Source organism: Notothenia coriiceps, unplaced genomic scaffold (assembly GCF_000735185.1).
Source record: "Notothenia coriiceps isolate Sejong01 unplaced genomic scaffold, NC01 NC01_scaffold00032679, whole genome shotgun sequence".
Taxonomy (NCBI): domain Eukaryota; kingdom Metazoa; phylum Chordata; class Actinopteri; order Perciformes; family Nototheniidae; genus Notothenia; species Notothenia coriiceps.
Window position 1 is genome coordinate 5618 of NW_011365380.1, and position 17665 is coordinate 23282.

General features: G+C 43.2%; 1 protein-coding gene across 1 annotated transcript; it reads left to right on the plus strand.

Annotated features, from left to right (window-relative positions):
- The first annotated feature begins 249 nt into the window (after positions 1-249).
- LOC104961008 (tumor necrosis factor alpha-induced protein 2-like) lies at positions 250-12562 on the plus strand. Its single transcript, XM_010789206.1, has 13 exons — positions 250-329; positions 2917-3461; positions 4783-5000; positions 5470-6220; positions 6318-6432; positions 6519-6629; positions 6726-6826; positions 7088-7198; positions 7293-7428; positions 8064-8186; positions 8286-8441; positions 9447-9568; positions 11694-12562. The coding sequence occupies exons 2-13, from the start codon at positions 2944-2946 to the stop codon at positions 12007-12009; spliced, it is 2778 nt and encodes a 925-aa protein (XP_010787508.1). The 5' UTR covers positions 250-329; positions 2917-2943; the 3' UTR covers positions 12010-12562.
- The last annotated feature ends 5103 nt before the right edge of the window (positions 12563-17665 follow it).

A 17665-nucleotide genomic window follows, 5' to 3' on the forward strand; every position in this document is an offset into this window, starting at 1 on the left:
TCTGTATCCTAAACTGCACCGTTAATGCAATTAGCCTAATTAGAAGGGTCCCCAGGGTGCAGGACGTGGGGGTGCGGAGGGGGTTGGAGGGTCGGTGGCACAGGAGGGGGAGAAAGGACAGGACGGGCCTTTCCTCAGGAAAACATATCACCTTCCACCACAATAGAGGCCGTCAGGAAACCACAGGCAGCCACATTGCTCTCTTGAGTCACTGAGTACTCTCAGGGCACACAGGGGGATAGGCACACATCCACAGCGTCCACAGCTGGCAGCCCGCTCGCCAGCACACTCCAGGATGACATTGTATCTGAAACTGCAAGGCATCTCATCATGGTAATTCCTCAAATCAGTGTTTCAGTTTGGAAATGTGATGCTTTTATTTTCATTCTGGGCTACATGGAAATAACAGGTTTTGATCTTTCACTCAGTTACTTACCATTAATTTTAATGTCCATGCCATCCATCCATCTTCTCCCGCTTATCCGTGGTCGGGTCGCGGAGGTAGCAGTTCCAGCAGAGAGCCCCAAACTTTCTTTTCCCTGGCCACATCAATTATCATCATCATTATTAATGTCAATGTTCAATATTATAATGTTTCTCTGTAGGAAATGATTGCGTTTAGACATTTTCAGTCTAATTGTCCTTACAGAAATTGGTGCCTTGACTTTTTGTGTTCTTGAAATAGGTTTGAAACAGTACTTGGCATTGATAGAAATAGGAAAACATGGTGTAAGTGTTGGTCTTATAACTGAAAATAATCACACTTGCACTTACGTTATAGGGTGGAAACTCACATTTAAAGGTGATTGTCCCAATCCTGGTTAGACTTTAGATTACTAAGTGTGTGAACATAATGAGAGCTGAATTGTTTGAATTGTTCTATAATGACGAAGAGGCCCTCATAATGTCTGCTTTCTTCATGTCACCTTTTGTTCTCTCAAGGAACTGTTTTGCTTGAAAAGGGTTGTAAACCTTTTTACAACCATCAAGTGTTTCCCTGTCCTCCACCATTCAGATATCTGATGAGCAGTATAGAAGATGAGTTACCTTTATACAGCAATGAGAAGATGTCTAGCTGATGCTGATGTTGAGTTTTAAAGAGTTTGCTCCCAGATTCTATATTAACAGAGACAAATACACAGAGATGATCACCAAACCTGAACGATGTGGAAATGGGACACTCAGAGGTCTGAGGTCTGTTTCATGGCAGTCATTTTGAAGAAGATCAGCTTTTATCAAAATAACAATTCCATCTCTTCTATTTGTCATGGATACATTTATATCTCTCCACATGGTGACCTAAACATTCAAATGCTAAGACATTTTTAGTTTGTTGCTATACCCTATTTGAGAGAGAAATACAGCATATTTAATTTCCCACACCCTAAGATTATTTCTAAATTGATGAGTTGAGGCGTAAACATAATGCTTTTGTATTATTAGTCAAACTTTATTTATCGTTATTTTTTGGATAACATCTAGTGTTTCAAATGCTTTATATCAAGTGTTTCGGAGATGTTGTGACTACTAAGCTCTCTAATGTCAAACACTAATTTAAATGATAGCTTCATTTGCCTCTTACATGCGCACTTACTGTAAATTGAAACTGGATGTAATCAATCCTCCTGTGCTTGTGTTGTGAAGAGATTACATTTAAAGCTAACACCAGACTTCCGTCTGACACTCATCCAAAGCTACAGTGTAGCTTGTAGCTTGTAAAACAAGTCTGTCTTCTTTGAACAGTGTTTGCTGAAACATAGAGATGAATAGTGAAATGATCACTTGGTTTGTCAAACTCAGATTTATGTTAGCTTTGGTTGGAATGCATTTATGCAAATAATGGTAACTCAGGATTTAGCTGAAGCACAGAAAACAAAATATGTTTTAAGTACATAAAGACTTTGAAGCAGAGCAATTCTGATGTGAATCAGAACATGTAGTTGTTAATGTGAAAACAGGACATTATTTCTATAATTTATAATAATCATTATATGTTGAGCAGGGTGGTATAGCAAGTACGACTGAGATTCAATATTTAACATTCCAACAAGGAATATTTTGGCATCATCTGACTGGTTTCACCTTCTTTTGTGATTATTTGACCCCAAACGTCTCTTGAGATGCATATAATTGTGTTTGTTTTGTGCTTTTTGAGTATCTATTTTTATTAAAGTTGGGCTCATGTGATTTCTAAAATGGATTCACACATTCCTCCAATAAGCAGGAGAAAGACACACATCATTAATTCTTATAATATTAACTATTATAATATTTATATAAGCTGTTGTTCAGCATGTGAACAGGCAGAAATATTTTGAATACATATTTCCTTATTGACTTAGTAAAGTGCCTTGCATAACCATCATGTGAACGGATGTTTTTGCTTCCAACTATATATAAACCGTCTGATGGCTGGTGCACCAGCAGAAAAAGTTTTCCACAAGTTCAATTTCCGATACACTGAGAGGATGGAGACATGTCTTCTGCACAGGGATTTACAGGTATTTTGTAGGATATCCTGCTTATTAAAGCTCTGTGGTGTAAGTGTTGCCACACAGGATTATGTGTCATGTTATAAATGACCAAAAAGTCCCTAATAGAGTCTGAGCAAGCATTATTTCTGAAGTTAATTTGATAAGCAGATGCTAATATACACTGAAAACGGAAACGTTGACTTTAATTAAATGTATTATGTTTTCACACAACTCTATTAGGTTAATTGAAAGCAATAATATTACATTTGAATAAAAAATATGAAATAGGTTCAACTTAATGTTATTTTTCAACTAACCTAATGCAGGTATGTGAAATCTGTTGACATAATACATGTAATTAAAGTCACATTTCAGTTTTTCAGTGTAGTTGACCTTGCTAATAATGAACATTATGACTAAATCTGACGTTGTCCTTGTTTGGCAGTTTGGTAAACTCTCAAGTACAACAATGCCGATTCTGAAGAAGCTCCCGGGACGGTCCAAGAGCTCCCAGGAGTTCCCCCGAGCGAATGGAGAGCTGATCCTGCCCCGGCTGGACCTGGACCTCCAGAACCTGAACGACCTGAAGGAGCTGAATAAGAACTTAAACCCTTTCGAGGACATTGACCTGAATGAGGATGAGAGGAAGGATGGTGACATGGGCCTCTTCATGGGGGAGGTCAGGGGGAACCTCCAGCTGAGGTCCACCCGCGATGGAGAAGAGGAGGAGAACGAGGTGAACGCAGAGAGGCACGGGGCGGGGAACCCTAAAGGGAAGCCCTTAAGGGGGACCCTGGAGCGGATCTGTGGAGTGTCGCCGCTTAAAACCCTGGGAAAACTGGGGAAGGGGCTGCGCATATCGGGACGCAATGTATGGGGGGGCAACTCCCCTCACTTCAGCCCTGGAAACTCAAACAGTCTCCCACCAGAGAGGGAGAAAAGGAAAGGACTGCGCAGGGGCTCTGAAGGAATTATGTCCCTGCTCCGGTGAGGAGGGGGAGGGGGGGACAAAACATTTTAGCCGCTAGCTGTAGGTCAATGAATTGTAAAGAAGTTCTAAAACAAAGAGAAGACATTTGCAGCTGTGGAGGATACTCTTTTGGAGTGCACACAGAATGAGTGAAAGTTGTATAAGGTATTATTGTTATATATAGTGTGTAAACACAAATAACCAAATTAGGATCAGAATCGGAAATTTGGTTTATTGCCAAGTAGGTTTACGCATGAATTTGCTTTAGTGTATAACGTTGCATACATAAACACAGCAAACGAATGAGGGTGTAAAAAAGGAGTGAATATAGACTTTTAAAGAAATATATACAATTCATAAAAATGTATTTAATTTGTTTTAAATAAATGTATAAAAGGAAATCAAATTAAAGAAAAGTATGACAAATTACTTTAAGTTTAAAAAAGAAAACAGTGTGGTTTTAAATAGGAAGCATTGAACAGGAAAGTACAACATATACAAAGGAACGTGCAAGGTTCGCAGTATTTCTGATGATGTGTGTAAATGTAAGGCATAGTGTCTATGGGAGGGGTTGGGAATCCTTTTCAGTGGTGGTCCGGGGCCTTGTTAACGAGGCCAGTTGCTGACAGGAAGAAACTGTTTTTGTAAGAGGGGAGCTGATTGAACAGTTTGGGACTGGGCGTCAAACTAATTTCTTAAGATTAAAAAGGGAAATGCATTTGTAATGCTTTTGTAAGGGCCCCGCTACAATCCACCATCAACCATTCTCTGATGGAGTAGAATAAAGATAAGAATAAAGGTTGTCTGCAAAAAAAAGCAAGATCGTTTAAAAAACAACTAATAATATCCTAAAACATCAATGAAAGGTAATCAGAATCCAAATAAAGGAGTGATGTAACTATGATAGGAAAGACACATAAGCGAGTCAAGGCATTTTTGAATGGTAGCACAACAGCAGTTTTTATAGTGTGTTGAATTAGCCTCAAAGTCCCAGAGGAGAGGGTGAGAGAAGGAAAATCCCTTATTACTCCCGTGGACTGTTATAGAATAGAATATATAGTTAGCTTATTTCCTGAGGAGTTATGTAATATGCATTACCTCTTTTGTTTTACCCTGATATGTTGATGACTTGCTTACTCAAAGGGACTATATTTAACCAAGGCATGCGCACGGTTTAACAGATGTGTGCTGCATTCCAAGCATACTGTGTAGAGTACAATAAAGCCTCAAGTCCCATAGATGCAGCGATGTATGGAAGTAACCCTTTTATGTTAAGAATCATTGTGTCTTTTCTGCTGCAGTCATTCATGTTGTTGGTTGCTGCTCTGCACTGTTCAGCTTCACAGGTCGACGTAAGGAAGAGCGCAGAGAAAGCCTGCCCTGCGGAAACCTGAGCACAGAGTGCGAGGCGGACGCTTCCAGGCAGCCCTCCTTCCTCAGGATGGTGAGTCTGGGCAAGCTGAAGAGGGAGTCCATGTCAGACAAGGCATCCCAAGAGGCTGATGAGGAAACAGATGAGGAGGAGCCAGTGGTGGTAACCAGAGAGCCCCTCTCAGGTAACAATCAAGGAAGCATCAGGTGTAAACACTCCAGGTCCTGATTAAAAAAAAACACACCTTTTGTCAGGAGTTCCCATTACATTGGAGAACATAGCTCTTCCTGGTTAAGCTTCAGCAGCACTTCCTCCAATCCTAGACAACTCTCTCGTGAGGCCGAGAGGTCCCCAGGTCCCTGAGTCACTGGGTTCAATCACCACCAGACTGTGAACCAGGAAATGACCACACTTCCTCCAACCCCAGGTTGCTTTTAGATAGAAGTTCAACCAAGCTACTGTTCACAAACTCCACAGGGGACCTATAGGAATAGAAGAGTGTGCAGGATGAGCAACAAATAGCCCTGTTTGTCAGTCAGGCACATGCACACCACTCAATAAAGAAAAAAAGACATCCTTTCCCAGTTTGTTAGTTAACCCTTAATTTTGTGACAAATAAAAATAGCTGTGTTTTCTCTTCTTGCTGCCCACAGTACTAGAGATCCTGCAGTTGGTCAACCACAGGGATCTTCTCCTGGCCGACACACACATTCAGGAGCTGGAGCGCGAGTGTGAGCTGCTGTCTCACCTTACAACCACAACTAGTTCCACCCCTACTCCAACTCTTTCTCCCAGCACCCCTCCTGGCATGAATACCTTATCGTCCTCATCCTTAGACGACTCCCTCAGCTCCAACGCAACACTGGACTCAGGCGTGCGGAAGGCAAAGGACGTGGAGCTCCTGTATGAGGCCCTGCAAAAAGAGATGTGGGACGTTGTGCGGGAGTCCCTCCGCCAGCCCAGTGCGGGTCCAAACCTGGGGCTGGTGGTGCTGGTGATCCAACAGGAGGAGCATGCCGATGCTACCTGGGCCCTGAGAGAGGTAACCAAGCCAGAGCAAGAAGGTCTCCAGATCCATTCCAGCCATCGTCCTCGGAAACTGAAGCTGAAGTGGAGGCAGGCTGTGATGGAGGCCGCAGACTGGAGCCTGCCCCATGAGGTGGACACCCAGGCGGGTCAGCTCGCCTTATACCTGGAACGCTTGAGGACTCGCATGGTGGATGACCTGGACGCAGCGAGGAGGAATGCTGTGTCCATTTACCCAGAGGAGTTTGCTGCTTTCCAGGTGTATGTGGATAGCTACCATCGCGCCGTGGCCAAACGTCTTCGGAGCATCACCAGCGGACCGCTGCAGATCACCGATGTCTACTCTTTACTGGACTGGTTCTACAACATCTACAACAGGTAAGGCTGTGGACATCCATATGCAATGATGATGTATTCAACTGTAACAAACATGGAAACTGGACTGGTTTAGAAATTATTTCAAATGTTCTACCAGGGATGTGCTGGGAACCATCGGGACAAAGACACCCATCAACTACTCTCCACTGGAGCCCATTCTGCCCCAAGACACAGTGCAGAGGCTGGAGGAAGACTGCATCAGCATCGTCAGGGTAAGAAATGTTCCCTCAACACAGCTGTGTTTTTTCTTTTGTTGAAAATCTGGATTCACATTTATATTTTACTCTGTGATTTTCAGGAGAAGGTGACAATAGAGTTGATTCAGGTTCTGGATGAGGAGGAGAGACGATGGGCCCAGACTCTGCACATAGAGGAGTATCAGTCCCACCTGGCACGCTCAGTCATCCAGGTACAGGTCACATGTTGTTTTCACTGGGGATTTTAGTAAATTTCTTTTTAGCCTAGGAAACAGCTGTTTTACCGCTAATGTATTTCACTATTCCAGAGGTTGAAGGTGGACTTGGACCGATCTACATCTGTGAACCAGTTTCTGGGGGCAAGAGTGGCTCGCTGCAGTCTCGTTGGTCTGGCTGACTTTCTCTACTAGTGAGTGTTATTATTATTATTACAAAGGTGAAATAATTGCACTCAATTGTACATTTGGTGTGAAAAATGGTGTGATCTGCATTTACTAAAAATAATACATTTGTTATTCTTTATCTAATCAGGCCTTTATTTAATATGCTGGTATTTTTATTGATTTAAGGATGTCTTCAATCCTAAGCAGTGTTTTGACAGGACAGGACAGGAGTGTCCATTTATTTATTGTTTTAGCATTCAGCATGTTTTTTTTTAAACTCTGTCCAGTTTCCAGAGGAAGGTGGAGATGTTTCATGATACTCAGGAAGAATTCGGAGAACGAGGTGACGGATATGTGTCCAGAACCATATCTGTGGTCAACTGCTGCCCTCCTCTCAGGTAGACAAAATATTTTTTATTGAGCTAGAAATATACATTTGGGGATTTGTCTGCAGTCATTTTCTGAAGGTTTAGCTTCATGTCTCCTGTGTAGATCCTTAGTGGAGCGCTGCAGGCAGTGTGACCCACAGGGCAGCGAGGACACTGCACAGAGAGCCAACTCCTCCCTGGACCGCATCATCAACCAGTCAGTGAGGGTGCTGACAGAAAGGCTGTTCGAGAACATCAAGGTGAGTAAGACACAAGCAAATTCTTCATGGCCAGGAAATATGACAACGTACCAGTGGGATGACACATTTGAAAAAATCCCGTAACCGTTTTTTATTGAAACAGAAAGTAATATGTGGGTTTCTCAATTTCAAACGATCCATGTCTGCTGTTTAGAACTGGAAAAAGTGTTCCGATCACTAAATAAGTAAAAGTAGCAATCCTACAACGTAAAAATGTACTAATGTCAGTACCAATTGAGTTATGTGCCTGCCAACTCCAACAGTTAGGGAAACCGAAAACATGTTTCATTTCAAATGAAGTAAAGATAAGTATTACATTTTGCAGTGATGAAGCCTAAGGACCCCCGGCAGCATTACATGTTCATTATTTGATTACAGTCACTGCAAAAGCCTGTAAGCAGCATTTAGTTGTTTATAGCTTGATTTAAGTAATGATTAATATCTTATATGAAAATCTCATTCTACAAAGTAACTACAGCCATTGGATAATTTTATTACATTCAATTTTACTTTTTTGGTGATAATAAAGAATTTTAATTGAGTCGAAGTAAATTACCTTTACATTGCACTTAACTTGAGTAAATGTACTGTGATGTCGTACTCTGTTAAACAGAACTTGTGTGTTGTTGTCTCAGCCTTTCCTGGAGAAACTGATAAAGAGGAAATGGCTGAACAACACGGAGGCCTTTGAGGCCATCGAAGCCAGCATCAAACAACACTTCAAGAAGTTCAGGAGGATGGACCCTCCACCTTACCAGGTAACATTTCTTTGATAAAATAATAAAAAACTTGGGTTAAAAGGTTACATGTAACAGAAGGTGATATGTCAGTGATTTGTTTTTCTGAACGCCTGACAGACGCTGGTGGGAGAGGTGCACCGGCGGGTCCTGGTGGAGTATGTCCGCGCCATCATGAGGGGACGGATAATCTGCACATCCTCCAAAATGAGAAAGAGGATGGCTTTCCGTCTGCAAGATGAAGCCAAACAGCTCAAAGGACTCTTTAAGGATCTGGTAAGTCTGGACTTCACTCAAAACATTACATTTATAAATTATTCAGACATTGTCTTTAAAGTCGGATTTAACTCTTTAGTGTGGCAAAGTACAGTAAGGTTCTAGAAGGAGACCAAAACCCATTTCAACAAAACAGAGCTAATAATTGCTTCTCAGGAGATGCTGAGCATTGTATATAATTCCAATATGCTGATTCTCAAAAACACTGAGCAGAGCTGGCGCCGGGAGTGCAGAGTCTGTTGGTTGTAAATGGAGCCTGACCCCCTAACTTCCGAGGTCAGGAATAACTCACACTGTTGATACAGGACTGAGCTCTGAAAAATGGCTGCCGTCAGTGAGATGGAGATGGATGAAGCAGGCTTACGTTAGCACTCGTCAGAGGAGGGAAGAGGGTGTAAAACAACGAGACCTGACAGCGTGGCATTTGCCCCCTTTCTGTGAGCGAGTTCAAACAAGTGTCCGTCACCTCGGCTGACAACAGGAAGCTGCTGTGTTCAGAAGGAACTTCCTGTTCCTGTCAGCTGGCCAGCTTTGATGTGGCTCTGGGATGGCCTTGATGGCCTTTTTGCGCAGAGGAGCGGGATGAAGTGTCTGTGGAAACTAGAGGGGGGGGGGGTTCATGCCTGTCTAAAAAAGACGTCGTTATTTTTAGTGCATGCCAAGCCAAAGAATTTATTTTTCCTGAGTGTTTGAAGAAAAACATGACCCAGAAAAACAGAGGTGGAGTTTTGTTTTTCACTCAGTAAATCACCTTAATGTTTGGCCTCTGGCCTTTAACGATATTAATCTGTGTTTCCCCTGAAGGGTTGATTGTTCACGGGTAGACATGCCTTATCTTTAAAAGAAACCTTTTGATGAACAGTGTTTACGAATGCAGTATAGTTGACCACATTTCCAAACAGATTCCAATTTATCGATACATTTTAAGTTTCCTTATGGTAAGGAAAACATCTGTTGCACAATAATAAAACAGTTTGTCCTCTGCTTTTCTACACTCTGCTTCAGGAATCAAGTTCATCCTGGTTAGACAGCGTCATCTGCCACCTAGCTGACATCATCCTCCTGGAGGACACTCCCTCCATCCAGATGGAAGTCGCTGTCCTAGTGAAAGAGTTTCCAGATATACGGTAAGGTCTAACAAAGTGACAGTGTTGGAACTATTATTTTGCAACCAGGAAGCATCTATAAAAACAGATTTTCTCTCTACTGTACCCCCGAAGGTCCTATTTTCTTTTATGCTTATTGCTGCATTTTCACAGTTCTCTGTTTTTGGCACTTAGCAAGGAAAAAAGTCAGATTAGGTATGTTTTGTTTTTAGCTTTTTTTGGTCACAAAGGATCAAAACAAGGAAAAGGAGCGTGGAACCATATCTTGCGTACATTAACGTTGCTATATTTGGAGACGAGTGTGGGTCTGTTTTGAGAATGGATGTGGCCGGGAGGCCTTTGGGAGTGAGGGGGCAGGGGGGCTGTTTGTGCACAGATTAAGGTGACCGTTGTCAACCTACGGCCGCATGTGACGCATAACCCTCCACGGAGCAGACAGGAAGCTGCTGCCGAGTACTTCCTGTTCCTGCCACCCTGCAGGAGACAGACTGGTGCCACAAAGAGGGAGAGGTGTGGAAGAGGAGAGAAAAACATAGAAGTTCAGAACGGACATGCTAACTCACTGCTTGACTCACCCCTTCTGTTTACTGTATGGTATCCCCTGCTGGTATTTTAGGAGATCAAAGACTGCCAGCCTCCATTCATGCACATGTGCGCATACACACGGGCATACAATTGAATCCTCTAAACAGAGATCCTACCTACGTATCCAAATATGTACTTAAATGCCAATAGATTTATCTTCAAACAATTTACAAATGCTTTATTTACTTAATGCTTTGCCTGCTAATGCTAGGGCGCTTACACACTGCCTTAATATGTGTTGGTACTCCCTGTTAGAGCGTAAGTGCTATTACTTTGTTATGCCGTTGCCAGCTTTATCAACGTTACTTGCCAAAGAACCATTTTTTTGGCTTTTGAATGAACTGTTATTAAAGGTCCCATGTCATGGCCATTTCTACTGATCATAATTCCATTGTTGAAGTATGCTAAAATAGATTTATATTGTGCAATTTTCCAAACTCACATTGGTTTAAAATACAGCATCTCTGTATAGTATGTGTATTCACTCTCTGTCCTAAACAGCTTGTTGGAGCTCCTAACCCCCCCCCCCTTCCCTGTGAGCCCAGTGGCCGTCTGTGAGACAGCGAGACACAGCGAAACCCAGCCCGAAACACACACACACCCGCAGCCTGGCTGGGAGTTTGTGTGTGTTCGAAGGCTGAGTTCCGCAGTGTCTCGCTGTCTCGCTCCTCGCAGCTGCGAGCCTCGCAACGTCCCGCCGAGTGTGTGTGTGGGAGGAAGTCCGCGGATTGGTCCAAACGTAACGGCTCCGCGGACGTAACGTAACTATACCCAAATACGTCACTATACCCAAGAAGTAAACAATGGAAAATGAGAAATCTCCAACGAGGCGTTCTGGGGCAGCATAGACAGGTCTTTTCTGTGTTAGAGTTTTACTCGCTACAGGGTGTACTTTGAGGGTTTGTGACTCTGCAGACCGTTTACATGCAGAAAAAGCTACATAACACACAAGGGGACTGGTAATAACCAGAAAAGCATGACATGGGACCTTTAAGTAAAAACACTTATTCAGGCGAGACACTAACCATTTTTTATCATATCATAAAAAACGCATCTTCGAGAATTTACAGGTTGGAGCTGTTAGGAGCTGCTAGCTGTATCAGAGCAGACTGGCGGCTATAAAAACAACGGTTTTTATATTTACTCACTGCTGTAACGTCACAGGTCTGCACTGCAAGTCTAACCATAGGGTGTTAAAGGATAATTCTGCCAGCCACTTACAGAATATGGAGGTAAAAACCATTCCGTCGCCACAGTCTAGCTGTAAATGTGTCCAAATAAAAATCATTTTAAACAATGATGCTAAACTGGAAGAACTTACATGAAAGCATTTGAACCGCAAGTGGGTAAAGGGGCTGGGTAATGAGGTGAATAGATCAATTAGATGTTCTTGTACCAAAGTGGTACCAAATGTTCTGTTACTTCCCAGAAACAGATGCTATTACTTAGAGAGATGTGACTGTTGCTCAAACTGATGACAGCCTTTGGCAACACCAAACAGAGCCAATTTCCATTAACACCCGTCTACCCCCCTTCCTCCCTGTATCCTTCCTCCCTACAGGAAGAAGCACGTCTCCACCCTGCTGAATATCAGAGGGATGATGCGCCAGGCGGAGCGCCAGGAGATCCTCAACATTGTCAAAGACTTTGAATGCAGCAATGCCCTCATGTGCAGGGACCACGCCCTCTTTTCTGACATCCCACTCACCTCACAGGTGCACTGCATCAGCCTGGGATTCCTCCGCCTTGCCATGACCGTCTCCAACTGGTTCTCAGAGCACCGCCCGAGGCGAATCCGCAGGACAAGTGTCAGAAATGCAACACCTCAACCTGCCAAGAATATGGAAGACATAACTAAACTTCACAGAGAAGACTAGCTGTTGGTGTTTATGTTAGGAGAGAATTCACAGATATAATGTGAAAATAGTGATGAGATGTACATGCACCTTGACCAAAAACTGATTGTACCAAATATTGATACCAAAAACTTGACCTCAGGTACTGCTCGTACTGTACAGGCTCACTGACTTTCTCCATCTCCAGATGTGCATTTTTAATGGAAATGTGAAACTGACTGTACCATAATAATCACCATGGTTTCTTGTATTTTTATGTCGATCTACAGAAGTAAACAAAAGTGATAGTCTATTAAATATTCTCAAAATGTAACTTCTTTAGTCTTTCTTAGCCTGGTATTCCCCCAAATCATTGTAGAATCAACTGATAGCAGATGCAATAAAAGAGATCTAGGATGTTCTGCTGTTTAACATGTATTTACCCAACCATATACCCATTCTCTGGTATATAGCCCTAATGTATGTAAGGATGTAGTCGTGTATGGAAATGGAAATGTGTTGAACTCTCACTGTGAATGAAATGGATCTGTTGCTGGAAACATAATAAAAACCCATTGACTGGGTCGACTAAACAGATTCAAGAGCTCTGACGTTGTGTTCAAGTTTTGTCTTCATAATGTGACAGTTTTGACAGCTCTTGGAATTAATACGGTACTATACAATGAATTGTATTTGTTTTGCCTACTTCTATCTTTAGGTGTTGTGGCCCCTGAACATAGGGGAGTCAGACACGAAGTCTACAGTTATTTTAAACAATACATACCAAAAGGCACTTTGACAAACAGACGGGGTCCTGCGGGTCTGACGCAGAACTACATATACACCCATACTTCATGCCTTCATTGTTTATCTTAAGGATACGGCAGCTTTGTTCAGTAAACACTGCGGCTGCTATATGACGCTCTGCCGCCGTACAGCATGAAGGGTCATACACCCTGAGGCCAACAACGGGATGTTTTGCGATAAACAAAGATTTCCTGTTGTCCACCGAGGTGCCAACGGATGCCTTTATTGGAGCCAAGTTTACGTTATGTACTAGGAGGGAACTTCCCCTCTGCTGTTCAGAGTGAAGGTGAAGCAGCGACTCTGAGCTGGCTTTTTTCAACAAAATCAGCCAACCTCAGCGGGGATCAGTGGGTGTGCACGCTGACCTCTTTGTAGAAGGGCTTAAGTTTGTGGGTTTCTTTTTTTCTGAACAACTTTTTATTGTTTTCTAGTTTCCCTCACAGAGGGACATGCACAGTGCATCCGGAAAGTATTCATACTCCTTCACCTTTTCCACATTTTGTTATGTTACAGCCTTATTTCAATTTGGATTCAATTAATTCGTTTTCTCAACATTCTACACACAATACCCCATAATGACAAAGTGAAAAAAGTTTTAAAATAATTTGTGCAAATGTATTAAAAATAAAGCACTTTGTCATTATGGGGTATTGTGTGTAGAATGTTGAGAAAACGAATTAATTNAACAGACTGCTGTGCTATGTTTTTTTGGCGGATTTGTGCGATGTATGGTTTTATTGAATTCTGTTTTGTGTTACAGTGCAGTGTTCGAGGTGATTGAGACGATGGACCCTTTACTTAATGGAGTACGCAGGTGAGGTGGGTTCAATCCTTCACCATAAAATACTATTCAGTTATATACATCCATTAACAAATGCAGCTCAACAGGGAAATTTATGTGCATTTTTCATAATTTTATAGTTTAGTTTATTTATTTGGACCTTGCAAAAAGAAAAGTCCTGTATTCAAAATCGTTCTAAGTTAGTACAAGTATTGGCATCAAAATATACTTCAGTAACAAACAGTGTTTGTTAAATGTTGGTAGTATTTGAGAACCAGCTCGAGTGCGCTAGAATTTTGAAATGTCAGCCGCTAAATGATTGGTCGTGCTTTTACATCTACGGTTCCCACGAATGACATTTTTTATTGATTTGTTCAGTACTTAAAAGATATTCATGCTTTCGGATGTTAGGCTCCATGGATATTAAGAAAAGTGTTCTCGAGCGGTGCTCAACTTACCACCCACCTTTAAGCATAGGGCTCGATTAGAATATATGTGGATTATGGTATGGATGCATCACAAGACTTATTTTAATTATTTTATTTCTGCCGCTGGATTCTGACCGTTAATTATATGTTATTGTTCTTTTTATAGTTGATTATATTTTGTTTTAGATAATAATCTTATCTGTAAGTAACTAAGCTGTTAGGTAAATGTTGCAAATAGTATAAATTTTAGCCTCCAAAAGGTTGTGTAGTTGATCGCATAACATAATAGTAAGTACAAGAACACACAGAAAGTTCACCACTGGTACCTTTTGGATTGTAGACATTGCTATTCCCCCTGGTACTGTCTTTATGCTAGAGCTAGCTATCTGGTGTAGCTTCACTTAAATATAATTTATGATGTAAATATAACATCTAAGGAGAACTGCGTATTTCCCAATTGAGAACATTGAAAAAGTCGAAGTTGACACCATGAGAGCACATGTCCGTGTAATATTTCAAATAATGGCATGGCATTAGCTTCGTCTTTTCTGACTGGATGATGTTCTGCTGTCTCAGGGAAGTGTTTGACCTCACTCGTGTCTCATGGCGAGAATGAAGGAGGTGAAGCCAGAGCAATATTTCGCAGGTACATTCATGCCTATGGATGCCACATTACCAATCTTCACTTTTGATTGTCCGTCCATAACTCGTCTGTTCCTTTGTGTTCCGATTGTTTCTGCTGTAACTTGCCACCGAGAACATTGTCACAGAGATTGAAGGTGAGAAGCTCTGAAGATGTTTGGCGCTGCTTTCAGAGAGCTGGATTAGCTAGGTCAGGACTAGGCATTTCTTCATTGACATATTACAGACTCATTTTACATCTGGGACTAGTCTTAATCTGTGTCTGTGAAAAGGCTCAGTAAGCCCTGATGAGTACAGAAGCTTGAAAAGGGTATGAGGCGTCAGATTCTCTCCGTTTCTCAAAAGTTATTGCCAAACACACACAGGGACAACATATATACACTATGACTCATGACAGTAGCTATGTTGGAACGCCCCCCATCTGCCTCTCATTCGGCTTCTTTCTTCCTCACAACCCTTCTTGTGTCCATCTACTTCTCATTCCTCTGTCCTCCATCCATTATTGCTCCTCTGCTTCCCCTTCCCTCCTTGGATGTGTTGTTCTCGTCCCCTTCGCTGTCCTCTCGCCCTCTCCGCTGTGATTCTTGTTCCCCCCCCCCCCTCTTGCATCCATACATGTATTGATCAGGGAGAACTTTGCTGATGCCTGACGCCACATCCAGTTGCAGACTTTGGCTTCAGCAACGAGTCACGTGGGAACAAGCTTGACTTCTGTGCTCGCCGCCTATGCCGCCCGGAGCTCTGTCAGGGAGGTACGACGTCCCGAGGGGGATGTCTGGGTCTGGGGGGTCATCCTCTACACGCGGTCGCTGCTCGCTGCCTTTTGATGGGCAGCACCTAAAGGCAAGTGATGTGGGAGGGGCTGTCTGTCTGTCTGTCTGTCTGTCTGTCTGTCTGTCTGTCGTCTGTCTGTCTGTCTGCAGGGTACCTGCGGGTGCTGAGTTACTTAGGACTAATTTTTTCAGTAGATAATTATCATTTGTCCGACAAGCATGAGTACTGTTCTTTAGCTTAACATTCTAAATCATCACAGATCACCTGTTAGGGGTTTCAGGGTTCCACACATAGACTATACTTGGCGGGCCGCCCAGGTTTAACGGCCGCCAAGTTATTTCGCGACCCATTTGTTTTTTTTTTGTTGTTTTTTTAATAATATTTTTTTATCTTTTCTTTTTATTCGTCTTGACGGACGACGCCATCTGCGATCGCTTTAAGCTGTGGCAATGCCTCGCTCCTTGCTCTGATCTCGCCTCTTCTGGCCTGTAGTGCCTGTCACACAGGGTTTGCTGTCTACATGATGCCTGTGCCTTGCCGAATGGCACTGTCAACGTGATAATCAAGCCCTTGATGGGTTCTCTGGTGTGTCTTCAGCTTGGGATAAACCTCAGCTCAGGTGGGTACACTGCTCTCTGCGTGTTTGTAGCCCTCCATTGAAAATAACACAGAGATCGAGCAAGGGACGAGGTGATCATTGCACAAGTTAATCGATCGCAGATGGCGCCTGCGTCTGTCAAGGGACGAATAAAAAGAAAACGTTATAAAAAAAGATATTATTAAAAACAACAAACAACAAACTAAATGTGGTCGCGAAATATCTTGGGCGGCCTCGTTCAACCCTACGCTGGGCGGCCCCGGCCCACCCTGACCTAGTCTATGCTTGTCGGCGAACCTGAACACCCCTACGCTGGTGTGATCTGTGGGATAGATTTAGACTGTTTAAGCTTAAACGAACAGTCCTATTCATGGCTGTGTCGGGCACATGTACTATTTACTGTGAAACTTGAGGTCACCTAGAACACTCAGCACCTGCAGTACTCCTGACAGAAGGTTACAGACAGACGATCAGACAGACAGACAGACGACGACAGACAGATCTCAGACAGGTGCTCCTCCACTCACTTGCTTTAGTTCGGCCACAAAAGGCCAGCGAGCGCTGACCGGTGTACGAGGTTATAGACCCCCAGATCGCAGACCTCCGCTTCGGGGCGTCGTCCTTCTTCCCCTGGAAGAGCTCCGGGCGCTAGCCTGGGCGGCGGCCACACGAACGTGTCAAGGCTTGTTGCCCAGCGTGACTCGTGCTGAAGCCAAGTTTTCTGGATCTTGATGTGTTGCGTCGGGCCCATCCGTGCAGAGGTCTCGGCGCTGTCATACCATGTATGGCTGCAGGAGGAGGGGCAGGGGGGGCAGATGCACAAGGTAGGAGGGGAGCGAGGACAGGAAGGGGACAGACGACAACCATTCCAAGGAGGGCACAGGGGAAGCAGAGAGGAATAATTGGGATGGGGATGGAGAGCTGGACGATGAGAAAGTAGGCGATGCGACACACAGAATGGCCGATTGTGAGGTACGACAAGAGGCACCCACGAATGAGAGGCGATGGCGGCCCCCCGGTTTCCGCTGCTACGTGTACATGACGTCGATAGTGCATATATGTTAGTCCTGTGTGTTTAGGACTAATATCTTTTGAGAAAGGCGCAGTATCTGACTTGCCTCCCATACTCCTTTCAGTCCTTCTGCTTACTCTCAGGGCTTTATTGAGCCCTTTCCAGACCAGATTAGGCTATCCGTACTCATAAATGTGAGTCAAGTGAATATGGTCTGGAAAGAAATGTCCTTTAGGTCACTGCCTAGCCTATATCTGACTCTTGAAGCAGCCCAAACATCTCAGGCCTTCTACCTTCAAATCTCTGTGGCCCAATGTTTTGTGTGCACCAGTAGTTGACAGCAGAAACAATTGTGCCACACAAGGGAACAGACGGATTATGTGCGGAACATCCTCAAAAGTGAAGATTGGTACATGTTGGGCATCATGCTAATGATTTCGTTACTGTCGAATTTTGTGCTCTGCTTCACTTCCTCCATTCTCCCATGAGACACGACGTGGTCAAACACTTCACTGAGAGCAGCAAGAAACAGCAGTCATCGTAAAGCAGAGCGTAATAGCCATGCCTATTTGAATATTACCACCGGTTCATGTGCTCTCATGGTCGTAACTTAGACTCCCAATGTTTCTCAATTTTGGAATACGCTATTTCTCTTA

What these genes read in the sequence shown, in the direction of transcription:
- LOC104961008 (XM_010789206.1), top strand. Translation starts at nt 2,944, where the DNA reads ATGCCGATTCTGAAGAAGCTCCCGGGACGGTCCAAGAGCTCCCAGGAG. An exon ending in ACTGCATCAGCATCGTCAGG is followed by an intron (nt 6,433 to 6,518) that starts GTAAGAAATGTT and finishes TGTGATTTTCAG; the next exon opens with GAGAAGGTGACAATAGAGTT. An exon ending in CTGGCTGACTTTCTCTACTA is followed by an intron (nt 6,827 to 7,087) that starts GTGAGTGTTATT and finishes AACTCTGTCCAG; the next exon opens with TTTCCAGAGGAAGGTGGAGA.